This window comes from Rhinatrema bivittatum, chromosome 3 (genome assembly GCF_901001135.1).
Source record: "Rhinatrema bivittatum chromosome 3, aRhiBiv1.1, whole genome shotgun sequence".
Taxonomy (NCBI): Eukaryota; Metazoa; Chordata; class Amphibia; order Gymnophiona; family Rhinatrematidae; genus Rhinatrema; species Rhinatrema bivittatum.
The window spans coordinates 284,040,234-284,058,436 of record NC_042617.1 but is presented as its reverse complement, the minus strand read 5'-3'; the positions used below and the strand labels follow the sequence as shown (position 1 = coordinate 284,058,436).

Sequence of the window (18,203 nt, the reverse complement as noted above, 5' to 3'; positions counted from 1 at the left end):
TCCAGACAGTGTCTGAATATGGACCTCAAAAATTATATTAACAAAATATCAGAAAGGCTCAGTGAAATGCTAGGTAGTTTTTCAGTCACTCCGATTTCAGTTAGTGTTGTTATCTAATCCATAGCATATTCCTCTATTTTCTACAGTTCAGTACACAGACTGTGTCACTGTCCTATTTATAAACAGAGGAATAAAAAAAACCCATGGCCAGCCCTGGTGACTGAGTGGGCAGTGTAGTGTGCTGCCATGAGGGAGACCTAGGGTTGATTCCCAAGCCTGAATTCTGTTCCCGTTGGCAGCACTCAAAAACTCTAATAAAAACATTTTTAGATTTCTGCCTTTCATGACACATCAAAGCAGATTACATTCAGGTACTGTGGGTTTTAGTCTTAGGAGGGAAGGAGTCAGTCATCTCTCAATTGCAACATCTAGTGGCTGCTTGCCAGGTTCCGAGAGAGTTGCAGTTAAAGGTGTCCTAAACCTGTCAGGCTTTTAGTATATCCATAGTGAATATTTTTTTAATTATTTTATTTATTAAGGCTTTTATATACCGACTTTCTTGATACAAATCAAATCAATTCGGTTTACAATGAACTAAGCAGAATATACAATTAACCAATCAACAAGAGATACAGAGCATACAGTTACATTATAACAAGGAAGCCTTAACTTGGAGTAGGAAAATAAAGAAGGGGTGAACGGAGCAATAAATATATAAATAAAATGAAATAAAATAGAATAAATACTATATACAGAAGAGGGGGCAAGGGGCCAACCTCTCTTTAATGGATATTATGCATGAAAAATTTGGAGAGTTTTGTTTACAGAGATGTGTGGTGTACAATTCTAGATCAGGGAATGGAGTTTGTAGTGGGGAAGGCTTGGCTGAACAGCCATGTCTTTAGTTTCTTTTTAAAAGTTGTTAGACAAGTCTCCAGTCTGAGGTCCGGAGGCATGGCGTTCCACATGGAAGGGCCTGCGGTAGAGAATGACCGGTCTCTGAGGTATGCGTGGTGCACTAATTTGATTGTAGGAACGTGTAAAGATCCCTTGTAAGCATCCCTTAAAGGCCTGGCTGTCGAGTGCAGTCTGAGAGGATGAGACAGGTCAAGCGGGGTTTGATGGTGGATATTTTTATGAATGATTGTGAGAGATTTATGGAGGATCCGGAAATTTACTGGGAGCCAGTGGAGATCTTTTAGAATGGGAGAAATATGCTCTCTCCGATTGGTATTTGTCAAAATCCTTGCCGCTGCATTTTGTAGCAGCTGGAGCGGTTTAATGGTAGAGGCTGGAAGACCATGCAGGATGGAGTTGCAATAGTCGATCTTAGAGAACAGAATGGCTTGGAGGACGGATCTGAAATCGTAGTGGAATAGGAGCGGTTTGAGTTTTTTGAGTACTTGTAACTTGTAAAAGCACTCCTTAGTAGTGTGTTTTATAAAATGCTTTAGGTTCAGGTGACTGTCGATTAAGACTCCAAGATCTCTGGCGTGTGATATATGTGGAATATTTTGTGATTGGAGAAGTATGGGACTACCTTCTGGAGTAATTAGCAAGAGTTCGGTTTTAGAAGTGTTGAGCACAAGGTTGAGGCTGGATAAGTAGTGGTTTATAGTTTGTAGATGAGAGTTCCATAACCTGAGTGTTGAGTCCAATGATTTGGATATAGGGATTAAAATTTGAAGGTCATCTGCGTAAATATAAAATTTGAGTTTGAGGTTTGAAAGTAGGTGGCAGAGGGGGAGAATGTAGATATTAAACAGGGTGGGTGAAAGGGAGGAGCCCTGGGGGACGCCAAAAGGAGCATTAGTATGAGGTGATTCCATGTTTTTAATTTTTACCTTATAGCCTCTATTACTGAGGAAAGATTCGAACCATCTGAGGGCTGAACCTGTAATTCCTATGTCTGAGAGTCGGTTTAGGAGGATGTTATGATTTACCGTATCAAAAGCCGCAGAGATGTCGAGGAGAGCTAAGAGAAATGACTGTCCTTTATCAAAACCAATATATAGTTGATCCAGGAGGGAGGTGAGGAGGGTTTCCGTATTGTGTTCTTTTCGGAAACCATATTGTGACGTGTGAAGTATATTGTGGTCTTCTAGGTAATTTGAAAGTTGCTTATTTACAATTTTCTCCATGATCTTAGATACAAATGGGAGATTTGATATGGGACGGTAATTGTTGAGGTCTTCCGGGTCCAGGTTGGATTTTTTGAGTATGGGTTTGAGCGTGGCCAATTTGAGCGCGTCCGGGAATGTTCCTTGTGTAAGGGAACAATTGATGATATCAGCTAGATATTTGGATATGTATTCTGGAATGAGAATCAGTAACTTGGAGGGTATTTGGTCCAGCGGGTGGGTCGAAGGTTTCATTCTTTTTATCAGCGATTCTACCTCTAAAGTGTGGGTTGAATCAAAGGAGTCCAATCTTATGTCTAAGTTTGGTAGGAGAACTGTGTCCGGAAGAGTAGGATTTGTGTTGACAGGTAATCTAGCCAGGGTATTGGTGATTTTATTTTGAAAGAATAAGGCCAGGTCATTGGCCTTTGATTGAGCTGTATCGTCAGGGATATTAGGAAGAGCCGTTTTGGTAAGTTCCGAAACATAGGAGAAGAGGGCCCTCGCATCATATAGCATATCGTGGATGCGGTGAGCATAGAAATCTCTTTTTGTTCGGAGTGTTGCTGATCTGTACTGGTGGAGAGTAGTTTTGTATATGGAAAGAGTGAGGGGATTAGAATTCTTCCTCCATTCTTTTTCTTTCCGTCTTAGATTTTGCTTCTGAGTGCGGAGTTCATTTGAGAACCATGGTTGCTTATTTTTATGGGAGGGGTTTATAATTTTTCTTGACAGTGGGCATAATTCGTTGGCAATCATTTCAGTGATGTGTTGCCATGAGGTGTATGTATATGTATATAATGGGTCATGTATATAATGGGCCATGTATATGTATATCATGTATATGTATATCATGGGTCATGTATATAATGGGCCATGAGGTGTATGTATATGTATATAAAGTGTATGTATATGTATATAATGTATATAATGGCATTATATACATTATATATGTATATAATGCCATGAGGTGTATGTATATGTATATAATGGGTCTCCAGTATATGCAAATTTATTCATACATATTCACTGAAAACGTCCAGTTGGCTGAGAGGTCACTAGGACAGGTTTGAGAAGTTTGGATGTAGTCTGTGGTCAATGGCCGAAGGACTGCCACAGTAATTGTTGGGCTAGAAGGACAGGGGTGGAAAAGAAGAGGAGTCATGGGTAGTTGTGAAGGAAGGCTCATGGTGCTGGATAAATCAACAATGGCTATCTACAAACATCTGTAAACAGAAAACCAAGAGATGCAGCTATTTTCATAGCTCCAATGCCCTCCCTTCACATGCTAAAAGGTCCATGGAAACACAGACTATAACAGCAGACGACTATTAGGCCCACTTAATCTGTTCTATTTATCTTCTGGTGCAATGCCACAAACCCCCAGTTATCTCTGGTTTTTCTTTCATTTCTTACCAACTAGGGAAGTTCTCTCTTCCAGAAGGCTATTCCATGCATTCACCACATGTTATGCCTATCGGTCGCAGACGGCTGCGACCGCGAGTACTCACTGCTTGCACCGCGCTCCTGCCCTCCCTGGGTCTACTCACTGCACGGGCCTGCCTACACTGCCATGTTCCTCGGACCTCCTCGCAGCGGCATGGACGTCGCTACTTCCTACTTCGATGTCGGCCCTTCCAAGGCACGGGCGTCACAGGCCCTGCCTTTGAGCTGCTGAGACTGGGTTTGGGCTTCCCTGCCTTGTGGGTTGGCCTGTGCCCACTACGCTGCAGCTCCGCCCCTCGGGGCTGTCCTACCAGAGAATCTCCTGCACGGCTATTCCTGCGCCCACCGCTCTGCGGTCTGCCTGGTGCCTCTCTCTCTTCAGGCTCTCACTCCAAGTACTGTCTACAGGCTGCTACCCTATGGGGGTCTCCTCCTGGTCTCTGGGGATATCCCCACTACTGTACCCAGAGCTTCCCGCTATTCTTATACCTCACCTCCTGATGGTATGGACCTGTGGGGCTCCTCCCCACGGGCTGTATCAACTCGCACCTCGGGCCAAGGGTCCACATACTCCCCAATCATAACAGATTACCAAGTCCATGGACCTGGCAGAGGTTTTGGCTCTGCAGGCCATTCCTGGCCTGGCACAACAGATCAGCGAACAACAGAAGTTCTTGGAGTCCATGGCCGCTGCCATAGACAACCTGAGCTCTCGTTTAGATGCCACAGCGACCACCACCACTACATCTATCAAGCTCAATTCCTCCACCTCTTCACCGGTTCCTTGGCTGACCATGCCACTGCTGGTACCACCACGCTTCACAGGAACATAAGAACATAAGAAAATGCCATACTGGGTCAGACCAAGGGTCCATCAAGCCCAGCATCCTGTTTCCAACAGTGGCCAATCCAGGCCATAAGAACCTGGCAAGTACCCAAAAACTAAGTCTATTCCATGTAACCATTGCTAATGGCAGTGGCTATTCTCTACGTGAACTTAATAGCAGGTAATGGACTTCTCCTCCAAGAACTTATCCAATCCTTTTTTAAACACAGCTATACTAACTGCACTAACCACATCCTCTGGCAACAAATTCCAGAGTTTAATTGTGCATTGAGTAAAAAAGAACTTCCTCCGATTAGTTTTAAATGTGCCCCATGCTAACTTCATGGAGTGCCCCCTAGTCTTTCTACTATCCGAAAGAGTAAATAACCGATTCACATCTACCCGTTCTAGACCTCTCATGATTTTAAACACCTCTATCATATCCCCCCTCAGTCGTCTCTTCTCCAAGCTGAAAAGTCCTAACCTCTTTAGTCTTTCCTCATAGGGGAGTTGTTCCATTCCCCTTATCATTTTGGTAGCCCTTCTCTGTACCTTCTCCATCGCAATTATATCTTTTTGAGATGCGGCGACCAGAATTGTACACAGTATTCAAGGTGCGGTCTCACCATGGAGCGATACAGAGGCATTATGACATTTTCCGTTTTATTCATCATTCCTTTTCTAATAATTCCCAACATTCTGTTTGCTTTTTTGACTGCCGCAGCACACTGCACCGACGATTTCAATGTGTTATCCACTATGACACCTAGATCTCTTTCTTGGGTTGTAGCACCTAATATGGAACCCAACATTGTGTATTTATAGCATGGGTTATTTTTCCCTATATGCATCACCTTGCACTTATCCACATTAAATTTCATCTGCCATTTGGATGCCCAATTTTCCAGTCTCACAAGGTCTTCCTGCAATTTATCACAATCTGCTTGTGATTTAACTACTCTGAACAATTTTGTGTCATCTGCAAATTTGATTATCTCACTCGTCGTATTTCTTTCCAGATCATTTATAAATATATTGAACAGTAAGGATCCCAATACAGATCCCAGAGGCACTCCACTGTCCACTCCCTTCCACTGAGAAAATTGCCCATTTAATCCTACTCTCTGTTTCCTGTCTTTTAGCCAGTTTGCAATCCACGAAAGGACATCGCCACCTATCCCATGACTTTTTACTTTTCCTAGAAGCCTCTCATGAGGAACTTTGTCAAACGCCTTCTGAAAATCCAAGTATACTATATCTACCGGTTCACCTTTATCCACATGTTTATTAACTCCTTCAAAAAAGTGAAGCAGATTTGTGAGGCAAGACTTGCCCTGGGTAAAGCCATGCTGACTTTGTTCCATTAAACCATGTCTTTCTATATGTTCTGTGATTTTGATGTTTAGAACACTTTCCACTATTTTTCCTGGCACTGAAGTCAGGCTAACCGGTCTGTAGTTTCCCGGATCGCCCCTGGAGCCCTTTTTAAATATTGGGGTTACATTTGCTATCCTCCAGTCTTCAGGTACAATGGATGATTTTAATGATAAGTTACAAATTTTTACTAATAGGTCTGAAATTTCATATTTTAGTTCCTTCAGAACTCTGGGGTGTATTCCATCCAGTCCAGGTGATTTACTACTCTTCAGTTTGTCAATCAGGAAACCCTACCATGTGTCGGGGCTTCCTGAATCAATGCAATATGCATTTCTGCTTGCAACCCGCATACTTCCCAGATGTGATCACCAAGACCAGGTACATTCTGGCTCTTCTGGAAGGCAAAGCCCTGGCCTGGGCATCACCTCTCTGGGAGCGAGCAAATCCAGTCCTTCAGGACCTTCCAGAGTTCCTGGCCCTGTTTCAGTCCATCTTTGAAGACCCCGGCCGGTGTGCCGTCTCCGGGTCAACTCTTCTTCACCTCCAGCATGGCTATTGCCCTTTAACGGATTATGTCATTGAATTTCGAACTCTTGCAACAGAGTTGCATTGGGACTCCGACTGTCTGCGCTCTATCTTTCTGGAGGGCTTGAGTCCTCGCATAAAAGATGAGTTGGCTGCTCGCAAATTGCCCACCTCCTTGGACTCTCTCATTGACCTCACGGGGCGCATCGACCGTCGTTTACAAGAACTCTCTCTTGAATCCAGAGCTTCCCGGAAACCGACTTCAGGACCATCTCAAGCTCGACGTTCGTCCTCTCCTAGACTGATCACGCCCCCTAATCCTACAGAGGAAGAACCCATGCAAATGGATAGGAGTAGACTCTCTCCTAAGGAACGTCGTCGCCGACAGCAGTCTGGCCTTTGCTTGTACTGTGGTCAACCCGGGCATGCCATTGCCTCATGTTCAGTCTGTCCGGGAAACTGTCGGGCCTAGGATCTGCTGGAGGACGTCTCCTAGGCCTGACTTCACCATCTCCTCCACTGACCGTTCCCGCCTCCATCTGGTTGAACAACCAGGAAGTCCACACCTTAGCCCTGATGTACTCCGGGGCTGGAGGGAAATTCATCTTGAAGCAGCTCACCGAGCACCTGCGGATCCCCACCATTCGCTCTCTCGTTCCCTTGCTTCTCTTGTCTATCCACGGGGAACCTCTGCCTGGTGAAATCATGCATACTACTACTTCCATCCAGCTACGCACTGAAACCTTGCATGAGGAGTCCATTTCATTCCACATCTTAGACAAGGCCATCCACCCGGTTGTTTTGGGATTACCCTGGCTTCAGAAGCACACTCCACAATTCGACTGGACTACCCTTCAGTTCTCCCACTGGGGCTCGGCCTGTCACCACAACTGCCTGGAATCCGTCTCACCATTGTCTTACATGACAACGTACCATCTCTGCCCGGCCTTCCACTGCCATGAGCGTCCTTCTCCAAGGTTTTTTCTAAGTTGGATCTCCGTGAGGCCTATAATCTGGTCCGAATCTGGGAGGGCAATGAGTGGAAAACCGCTTTTAACACCCACGACGGCCACTTTGAATACCTTGTGATGCTGTTCAGCTTGTGCAACGCACCCGCAGTATTTAAAAATTTGATGAATGAAGTTTTCAAAGATATGCTGTACCAGTGCATCGTCATAAATCTTGATGACATTCTAGTCTTCTCTCAAGACCTCCAAAGACATCGCCGAGACGTTTCTTGAGTTCTTCAATGCCAGCAAGATAACCAACTTTTTGCCAAGCTCGAAAAGTGCTCATTTGAACAAGAGTCCGTGCCTTTCCTGGGATACGAGGTATCCAGTCAGGGGTTTAGGATGGACCCCCAGAAGCTGATGTGCATCCATGATTGGCCTCAACCTACGGTTCTCAAGGCCCTCCGACGTCGGAGTTGGGGCTGTGCTGAGTCAGTTCTCTCCTCGCTCCATCCTTGCTCTTTCTTTTCTCGACGCTTTACACCTGTTGAGCAAAACTACGGCATCGGGGATAAAGAACTGTTGGCCATCAAATTGGCCTTTGAAGAATGGCACCCCTGGCTTGAAGGGGCACAACAACAGATTACAGTATATACGGACCATAAGAATCTCCAGTATCTATACCAGGCTCAGCGCTTAAACAGCCGCCAGGCCCGCTGGTCTCTCTTCTTTACAAGGTTCAACTTTATCCTACGCTACCGCCCTGGAGAGAAAAATGGCCGTGCTGATGCCCTCTCTCGGTCATTCATCACTGAGGACCTGCCAAATCTCCCGCGACATATTGTTGACCCCGCAAGGGTTCTTCTGTCAGCCACCTTTCCAGTGCCTCCGGGTAAGACCGTGGTTCCTCGTCCACTGTGACCCAATGTTTTACAATGGGCTCACGACTCACTGACCTCCAGACACCCAGGTCGGTCCAGGACTCTCTCCACTCTGCAACGCTACTACTGGTGGCCTACCACGTGTTAGGATACTGTTCGCACTCTCCCGTTCCTCGGGTCGCGCTCACCACTCTAGAGACTACCTTGAGCTCCCCCCTCTCCACGGGGTCTGCTTCAGGGTGTACAACTACTGCCAGCTGTCCTGCTCTTTGGGCCTGCTTCTCTACTGCTCAGCCGGCTCTCCTCCGATCTCCGGGTACCTGTCTATGTGAGCTGCTGAGACTGGGCTTGGGCTTCCCTGCCTTGTGGGTTGGCCTGCGCCCTCCTGCCTACGCCCACTATGCTGCAGCTCCGCCCCTAAGGCTGTCCTACCAGAGAATCTCCTGCATGGCTATTCCTGCGCCTTCCGCTCCGCCTTCTGCCTGGCACCTCTCTCTCTCTTCAGGCTCTCATTCCAAGTACTGTCTACAGGCTGCTACCCTATAAGGTTCTCCTCCTGGTCTCTGGGAATCTCCTCATTACTGTGCCCAGAGCTTCCCACTATTCTTATACCTCGCCTCCTGACGGTACAGACCTGTGGGACTCCTCCCAATAGGCTGTATCAACTTGCACCTCGGGCCAAGGGTCCACATACACACCAATCACAACACCACACTTTTCATAATCTAAATTTTTCTGATGTTGCTACCGACTCCTACTGCCCTAGAGCCTCAGACCATGACCTCTTGTTCTATAGCATTCTTTCCTCTGAAAGAGTTTGATAACTGTGCTTGATTTATGCCTTTGAGGTATTTGAATGTTTCTAGCATATTCTACACTTCCCATCTCTCCTTTTCTGTAAGATATACATATTTACATCCTTAAGTCTCTTTTCATATAAAAGTTTGGTGTTGATCTTACACGATTTTGATAGCCTCTCTCTGGACTCCATTTAGAGGCATGGCTTCTGGAACTAGACACGATATTCTAGATAAGGTCTCACCAATGATTGATACAGAGGCATTACATTACCACTTTTTTTCCTGGTGGTTATGTTTATCCTTATTCATCCTAGTATTTCTCGGACTCTGGCCATTGTCTTATCAGTTTCTCTCTTCTTTGAGATCATTAAATATGATCATCACAAGGTCTCTCTCCTGGCTGATGGATATTATCTCACCTCCTTATGTGCACTGCTCTACTCTGTTGTAGACCTTAGTGTCATCTGCAAAAAGGAAAAAGACTTTTCCTTCTAACCACATCACAATATTGCTCTCAAAAATGTTAAAAGGAACAGCACATGCAACTGTCACGTGGTGAGAATGCGTGCACTCACCTAGACACACGAGAAAAGAACCACTGCAGAGGCCTACCACACGGCTATTTAAAGCCTGCCTACACCATCAGCACGTTTAGGCCTGGATCCATTTAACATCTGGCACCGAAAATCATTGGCCTGAAGATCTTCTCAACAGTTCAGGCCTTTTGACTGGCCGAGAATCCATAGAGACTGGGGCCAAGAGCCAGCATCTCACTAAATACACTTTGCGCATAAGCAAATTAAAACCGGCAGAAGACTCTACTCCTCCTCAGTGCAAGTGCCTCTCTGCAATTCTGTGGGACAGGGAACTGCCGGCGATAGTTGAGGAGGGGATTCCTCTGCCTCTCCTGCCAATGCTGCTAGGGAATCGAAAATGGCCGCTGTTTCCACGCTGACAGGGAAAGCTTTGGTGCTATACCCCATCATCTGTGAGGCTTGTTCTACCAGTGCAGTCATGCTTGATGCAGATCCCTGAAAGCTTTTGCTGCATGCACATGCTGTTCCTCCCCACACCCACAACATCACCAGCACCTCAACAGCAAGCAGGGGAACAGTCCTTCAGCAACACAGAACCAACACCTGGTCTCCTCCACAGGCAGAGAAGCTGCTGAAAAACTCTGGTAAAGTAGCTTCCCCCTGGAACCTCGCTGCTGCACAGATTCCTCTATCTAGTTCCTTGTTCTCTTGGTTTTTTTTTACTCTGAGAACAAATAAAGACAGATAGAAAAGGAAAAGTTGTTCCTACCTGATAATTTTCATTCCATTCCTGTAGTACCACAGATCAGTCCAGACAAGTGGGTTTATGAATCCCTACCAGCAGATGGAGGAAGAGAACAAAACTTAGATGCACTGCTACTTAACCGAGAGTGCCAACTGTAGTCCCTCAGTATTGACCTGTACCCAAGCCAAGATGTTTAGACTAAACTACCTTGAACTAAGGGTAAGCTGAGAAACCAGTTGGAGTCCCCTGAAACAATAAGTAATGAACATAATAAATTTACGTACACAGCACAGCAACTCTGTAGTTATTTACATACTGTCTCAATAATATCCAGAAACGAGGAAGTCTTTTGATTGAAGGGAATGGGTCTCTGGATTGATCTGTGGTACTACAGGAATGAAAATTATCAGGTAAGAACAAATTTTTTTCCGTGCGTACCCCAGATCAGTCCAGTCAAGTGGGATGTACCCAAGCTCCCCTATAGTAGGTGGGAACCCAAAAGACCCACATGTAACACACCTTCCCCAAAAGTCACCTCATCAGGCACCCACACATGCAAGTGGTAATGTTTGGTGAAAGTGTTAAGAGAAGACCATGTCGCAGTCCAACAGCTCTCTTGTGGGGATAACAACTGACACTCCTCCAAGGAAGTCACCTTTGCCCTAGTAGAATGCGCTTGCAACCCCTACGGAGCTAGACGCCCCTACATATATAAGCTGAACTTATCTAGCAATAGTGCCCTTGGAAGCTTTGTTCTTTTCTTTGCTCCTCTAAAAAGGACAAACAGATGATCCGATTGTCGAAATGAGTTTAACACTTTAAGATATCATAAGAGCACTCGTCGCACATCCAAAAGGTGCAACTCCTTTGCCATTGGCTCTGACGGGGACAAATTCGGAAAGGCTGGAAGCTCAACCAACTAGTTAAGATGAAAAGACGACACCACTTTAGGCAAAAAGGAAGGGACTGCAACGATACCCCATCCTCTGAAATCTTCAAAAAAGGATCTCTATAAGTCAATGCCTGAAGCTCCGAAATCCTTCTGGCTGAACAAACAGCCACCAAAAAGATCGCCTTCAAGGTCAAATCCTTCAAAGTTGCCCTTCCAACTGGCTCGAGTGGGGGATCAAACAGAACCCTGAGCACCACGTTCCAGGCCAGACACACCTTCCAGACCGGAGGATGCAATTTTTCCCCCTTTTAATAAATGCACCACATCAGGATGAGCAGCCACCAACCTGCCTTGCACCTTACCTAACAGAGACCTTAAGGCTGCCACCTGAACCCGAAGGGAATTACAGGCTAAGCCCTTAGCAAGACCGCTCTGCAGAAAGGACAAAACCTGTGGAATCTCTATCCTTAAGGGCTGAAAACCATTCTGCAAACCCCACTCCAAACATGTACATAAGCCAAAAATGTGGAGGTCCTACGTGCTTGCAGCAAGGTAGTAATCCCCATTCATGCGGAGCCCGTCCTCTCAAAAGCCAAGCCACTAGACAGAAGCGGTCTGCCTGGTCCCTGTCACAGCAATCCTGGCAGATGTGCTAGACATACTGGTCCATCTACCACCAGATAAACTAGGTCCGCAAACCATGGCCTGCACGGCCACTCGGGCACCACCAGAATCACTCTGCCCAGATGCAGCTTGATGCACCGCAGCATTCTCCCTATGAGACACCATGGGGGAAACAAGTACAGCAACATTCCTGTCGGCCATGGCTGGACGAGAGCGTCAATGCCCTCGAAACCAAACTCTCTCCTGTGACTGAAGAACCGGGCTGTCTTCACATTCTCTGGAGCTGCCATGAGGTCCAGGTCTGGTGTGGCCTACCTGCTCTGAATTAGGGCAAAGGCTTCCACCCACAACTCCCACTCCCCGGGATCTAGATGTTGCCTGCTGAGATATTTCGCTTGCTCATTGTCCACGCCTGCCACATGCAATGCCGCTATTCTTGCTAGGTGGTTTTCCACCCAAATAAACAGGTCTTGCACCTCCTGCGCCACCAGATGACTTTTTGTTCCGCCTTGATGATTAATGTGTGCCACTGTCGTAGCATTGTCGGGAAAATACCCGTACCAACCTTCTCTGAATGAGCAGAAAAAAGGCAAGCAAGGCTTTGCAAACTGCCCTGGTCTCCAATCAATTGATGGACCAGAACATTTCCTCTAGCAACCACCGCCCCTGGGTCGACCTGTCTTGACAAATCATCCCCCATCCTTTGAGGCCAGCATCTGTGGCCACTACCATCCAGTAGGGCACCACCAGGTCCATTCCTCTCTCCAAATTGCTCTGAGACAGCCATCATGACAGATTGGTTCTGGCATCCCCTGGAAGAGGCAACGAAAGTTGGAATTATTCTGAAACCAGACTCCACTGGGATAACAACGCCCTCTGCAGAGCCGCATGTGAGCAAAGGCCCAAGGAACTAATTCCATCATAGAAGCCATAGAACCCAGGACCTGCAAATAATCCCAAACTCTGGGGACCAAGAACTGCAGAAGACGAAGAACTTGACCTTGCAACTTGGTCATTCTCTCTGAGGTCAGGAACACCTTCCCTAACCGTGTATTAAACCGAGTCCCCAAATACTCTAATCACTGGGATGGCTTCAAATGGCTCTTCGCTAGATTCGTCAACCAGCCCAAAGAGTTTAGAAGCTGCATGACCCGACTCATGGAACAATGACATTCTGTCTCCAATTTTTCCCTGATGAGCCAATTGTCCAGGTATGGATGCACAAGTATCCCTTCCTTCCAGAAAGCGGCCGCCACCGCCGCCACCATCACTTTGGTGAACTTGCGTGGTGCAATCGCCAACCCGAAGGGGAGGGCTCAAAATTGAAAATGTTCCCCGAGAACCATGAATCTCAGAAACCTCTGGTGATCCTTCCTGATGGGACTATGGAGATAGGCCTCCATCAAATTCAAGGAGCCCAGAAACTCCCCTTTGTATACAGCCGCTACCACTGTCCGCAATGTTTCCATCCGAAACCAGGGCACTCAGTGCAACGTATACCTTGTGCAGATCGAGAATGGGCTGAAATGTCCCTTCTTTCTTGGGAACCATGAAATATAATAAATACCTTTCTTGCCCCTTTTCCTACGGGGGATCCGGAACAATGGCAGAAAAGGCCTCTCAGCACAGCTCCAACCCCGTCATTACTCCTGCTGCCTCTGCATGGAACTTTTCTTTGTTGCTTTTTTTTTTTTTTTTAAAGGCATAAGTTCACAGAAAAGCAGCAAGGAATCAAAAGGGAAAAAAGATACTTCCCTGACTTCCGGATGCAGGAGAGAGCCTACGCTGAAGGTGAGGACTCAGAGGGGGTGAATGAACCAGGTATTCCAGGCTTTCAACCCCCCTCAACACCAAGGGCTGAACTAGCACAGGGATTACCAATCCCCAGCTCGCCCTGCTTGACCCAAGGGATGGCTCACAAAGGAACCCTAACACCTTGGACAGCCTTTCAGGAATCTTCTGTCTTCCTAAACTTTTCTAAAAAAAACAAAACAAAAAACAACCTCCAGACTGCAGGTTTAGCACCTCTGCCATCTGCTGGAGACAGAGAAATACTGAGGGACTGCAGGTGGCACTCTCTGTTAAGTAGCAGTGCCTCAAAGTTTTGCTCTCTGCTTCCATCTGCTGGTAGGGATGTATAAACTCACTTGTCTTGACTGATCCGGGGTATGCACAGGAACTAATTCTTTCCTTTGGTGCAGAGGTTCACGTTCCAGGAGCGCAGGCTGCACGGCAGATCAGAAACATACCAGACTTTCTTTCTTTCTTCAAAACTTTACCAAACTTACAATACCTACTCCCTAGAATGGAACACAGAGCTGCTAGCAAAAAAAAACAAAATCAGCAAAATTAAAAAAGGGACCGACTAAAAGAAAACAGCCGCCCTGAGCCTGTAGCTGCCTCAGCAGCTTCCTGAAAGGGAGGGATCTGGACCACCAGATTTACACACCGCAGAAGAAAGGAGTGAGCATACAAAAGGGTCACCAACCCCGCAGCTTGTCCACGTCGACCAGACTGGGAAGGACCCACTAGGACCCAATAAACCCCTGGGAGAAAGGCTCATAAATCCAAAATAGTCTTCTGACTGCAGAACTACAGGTTTTGCACCATCTACCATCTGCTGGAGACAGAGAGATACTGAGGGATTGCAGGTGGCACACTGGGTTATGTACAGTGTCAGTGAAACTTTGTCTCTTTCTGCTGGCAGGGAGGCAAAACCCCCAGGAATCTAGACTGATCTGGGTACAGACAGGGAACTCATCTCCCTATGTGCACTGCTCTACTCTGTTGTAGACCTTAGTGTCATCTGCTAAAAGGAAAAAAAAAACTTTTCCTTCTAACCACATCACAATATTGCTCCCAAAAATATTAAAAGGACCAGCTTCATGACAGATTTCTAAGGCATTCCACTAATTATCTTCCTTTTCTCAGAGAAAATTCCATGTACTATATTATCTTCTGTTTTCTAGCACTCAACCAATTTTTAATCCAGTGCACCGCCCAGGTTGCTCTTTACTCATGAGCCTTCTGTGGGACTGAATCAAAAGCTTTGCTGAAATCCAAGAAAACCACGTCCAGCGCACACCCTTGATCTAATTCTCTAGTCATCCAATCATAGTTAGTCCAAGAAAAAGTGTGTGAGCTAATTTATTTGTCAACCTTCATTCCGTTACTAGAAATGGGCCTCTACATTCCCCATTATTATAAAAGTAGAAAACGAGCAGTCAGTGGCAAGACTGGCCAACAGGCCCATTTTCTGATCATGAATTCTTTTGTTTGGAAACTACCTATTTGACCTCTTCCTTCCCTACTATTTTGCTTCAGCTATACTTTATCATCTAGGTGTGGACTCACCTTTGCAGGTGAAATCCTCCTGCAAAATCCTCTCTCCTCGACAGGAGCAGTTCACACGCCCTTCGGCAGTCAGAAAGCACAGGTCGTGACAGCCACCATTATTAATCTTACAAAGTGACAACTCGCCTAAAAACAAAAGAAAAGGGTCATTGGACACAAAACAGAGAAGTGACTTCAGGGCAGCGAGTGGATTGGACAGCAGGAAAGCTGCATGCAAATTTGTCATGGTTTGTAAATAGAGGGCGACGTGAAATTCACTGGAGTTCTTGTTAGCTTAGCACACTGTTCTCTTCAGCATCTACAGGAAGACAGAGTAAATTAAAAAAAAAAATCATCAAATTTCACCTGCGGAAGGCAGAGCTTTACCAGGAAGTATCTGTATTAGTCTTATTACATGGTGTCCCTCAATTTAACTTTCAGTGTGAGTTTACTCATCAAATCATCTGTCTGAGCCTAACAGTACAGTGCATGCTAACAGCACCTTGGTGATAAGGATGCAAGGGAACAATGCAAGCTAATTTCTTGCTCCATGATCAAGGCACGGAGGCCCCTGGAGACTATTCTATACTATACCAGTGAGCAAGAGAAAAGAAACAAGTTGCTTACAGCTATTGGTGTCGTTGGCCACAGCGATGATACCCATGGGCTGCTGGGGAATGTCAACCCTCAACATTTTCATCTCCGTGCCCACATACTTGTTTGCCCTCTGCACCGCCCTGCGCACCCAGTCCGTCCAAAATATGTAATCCCCATATACGGCAAGGCCAAAGGTATGAACTGGCTCCGATTTTAAAATGACCTGTTGGAAGGGAAACAAAACAAAGGAGAATCTCACATTTAACAACGGATCAGCATCACAACCATTCTGAAGTAAAATAATGCAAACTTTGTTCCCCCACCCCACACACACACGCTCATATCACAGAAAAAATGAATTCTTCCCCCGTTTCTTACTAAGGATATTTACACCTTTCCATAGCCATGTATAAAATGTCAATATGTACAGCCTTCCCCCAGCCACATACCTGCCACATACACGTCATGTCAAAGGGAAGCCTTGCTTCTAAATGTCCACTTTCAGCCCTGGCAGGAAGCTAAGGGAAATATGCCTCTGTGCTAGGTTTAGAGCAGAGGCGCTCGGCTTGGTCTTTTGCTGACGAGTTACATGATGTTTTGGCTTTTTTAGGGAAACTCCTTGATAGCTAAGAGCGGACCAGCTTAATGAGGTGTCAGAGTTGTGTCTATTGCCTGGAATATGATGGTTCATTGTAGCAGTCAGCCCCTACCCTCTTATTTCTTAGATGTACACCTTAAGGTTCTTTGCTGAGGTTTATTCCTGCTTCTTCAAGCGCCTGCCCAGCGCACAGAGGATTTGTGAATGCATAGGCAGAGTTTTTCTCAATTATAAGGATCTAGTCTCATGGACCTACCCCTCCAAAGTGATTCAGTAATTAAAAACATATACCGCATCCTGAGCCATTAACATAACCGGATAAAGACACGGATAAGAGTGGCAACCTTTACAGCTTGCAAATCCTTCATTGAAGCAACAAAAGATTTACCCAAAGACAACGACACACAGCAAAAAAACATGTTACCACGTGCAAAGAAGTCAATTTTCTCCAGAGCTAACATGGTTAGTAGTCCTATCCTCTACTTTAAATTATGAAAGGCCAAAATCAATCCCATAGCTTTTCCCACCTTCCCTTCAAAGTGTATACTTGAAGAAAAAAATAAAAAGAAATCTAAGCTGCGTGTTAATTTCTGGTGTTCTCTTTTCAGAAAAAGTCATCGGTGTGCACGCGAGATCTTTTCACCCTGAGAAACTGTTAGAAAAGGTTGAAAACAGCCTATCACTGGCTCCTGATTGTGCATCACGATCAGGAAGAGAGATAGCAAGCAGCTGCTTTAAAAGGTTTGCTGTGCTCTAATATTACCCCCATGGACCCTATGCGACTTCCAGAGTCCCTGGGGCAAAGCCCCAGTGGTTTCCAGCACTTTTAACTCACGTATCGCCGGGAACCGTCGTATTCGCACCGCTCAATCTTATCCAGCGTGGCATCGGAAAAGTAGATCTTTTCGGCTTTGTGATCAATGGCGAGGCCGTTGGGTGTCCGGATATCCTTGTCGATGATGATCAGAACGTTACCCCCGGATAACGTGGCCCTCATGATGCTGGGGTGCTGCTCGTTCCAGTTGGTCCAGAACATTAGGCTAAAGGGGGCAAAGCGCACAGAATTAATACCAGGAAACTCGGCGGGCAGGTAAATAACACCACAAGCGGGAAAAAAATAAGTAAATAAATAAATAAATAAATAAATCCTCCAATTCTGAGACAATTTACCAGCATCAAAATGGGGGTGGGCTCTCTGGTACTGCAATTAAGCTTCACTCTAGCACCGAGACTTAAGAAGAGTGCATTTAGGTGGGCACTGAGGAAGTACTGCAGAGGCAGCATTCACAGCCTCTCTGGGTGAGAGAGTCTTAACTATTGCACAACCACAACATCTGTTGGTCAGATTCAGGGTGCAGGTGTACTGAGTTCTGGAGGGAGTACGGGAGGAGTCCTAAACCAGGAATGTGACTGCAATGATTCAGCTATGATAAGAGGAGTGGGGGTGGGGGTGGGGAAGGGAGAAGCAGATTATTTATAAAATGGGGAAAAGCCTCAAGCACTTGAGAATGGAGGCTAAGTCAAGCTCCCCACCTGACGATCACAGGCACTGAAGCATCCCTGCCATTTCTGGACTTTTGTGCAAAAAGCAGGACCTGTGAGCATGAGGCCAAGAACCTACTCAGTGCCTTGTGCTGAAGCCAGAGCTCCGAGGGTGGTTTATGGTGGGAAGCAAAGCACTGGAGGTCCAGCTGGAAGGTGGTGGTGGGAACTGCAGGTCCTGGAGAGACAGAGGTCTGCTGCAGGGGAGGAGAGGGCAGAGAACCTCAGGAAACCGGAAGTACTGGGGGAGGAGGGGGGGGGGGGAAACACATCCCAAGCATTGGCAGTGCCTAGGAATGACAGAAGGCAAAATCCATCAATGTGTACAACAAGCCAGGTCCAACTTACCTGGAAGCACAAAGCAGAAGGAAATTGCTGAGCACAAAAAAATACATTAAAAAAAAAAAAAAA

At 46.1% G+C, this 18,203-nt stretch overlaps 1 protein-coding gene across 1 annotated transcript in view; it reads right to left on the bottom strand.

Moving 5' to 3' along the window:
* Positions 1-18,203, bottom strand: part of LRP1 (LDL receptor related protein 1) — a 657,378-nt gene that overhangs the window by 211,381 nt on the left and 427,794 nt on the right. The window contains 3 exon segments of the mRNA XM_029594881.1: positions 15,077-15,202; positions 15,683-15,875; positions 17,086-17,290. Of these exon segments, the coding sequence (XP_029450741.1) occupies positions 15,077-15,202; positions 15,683-15,875; positions 17,086-17,290 (524 nt within the window).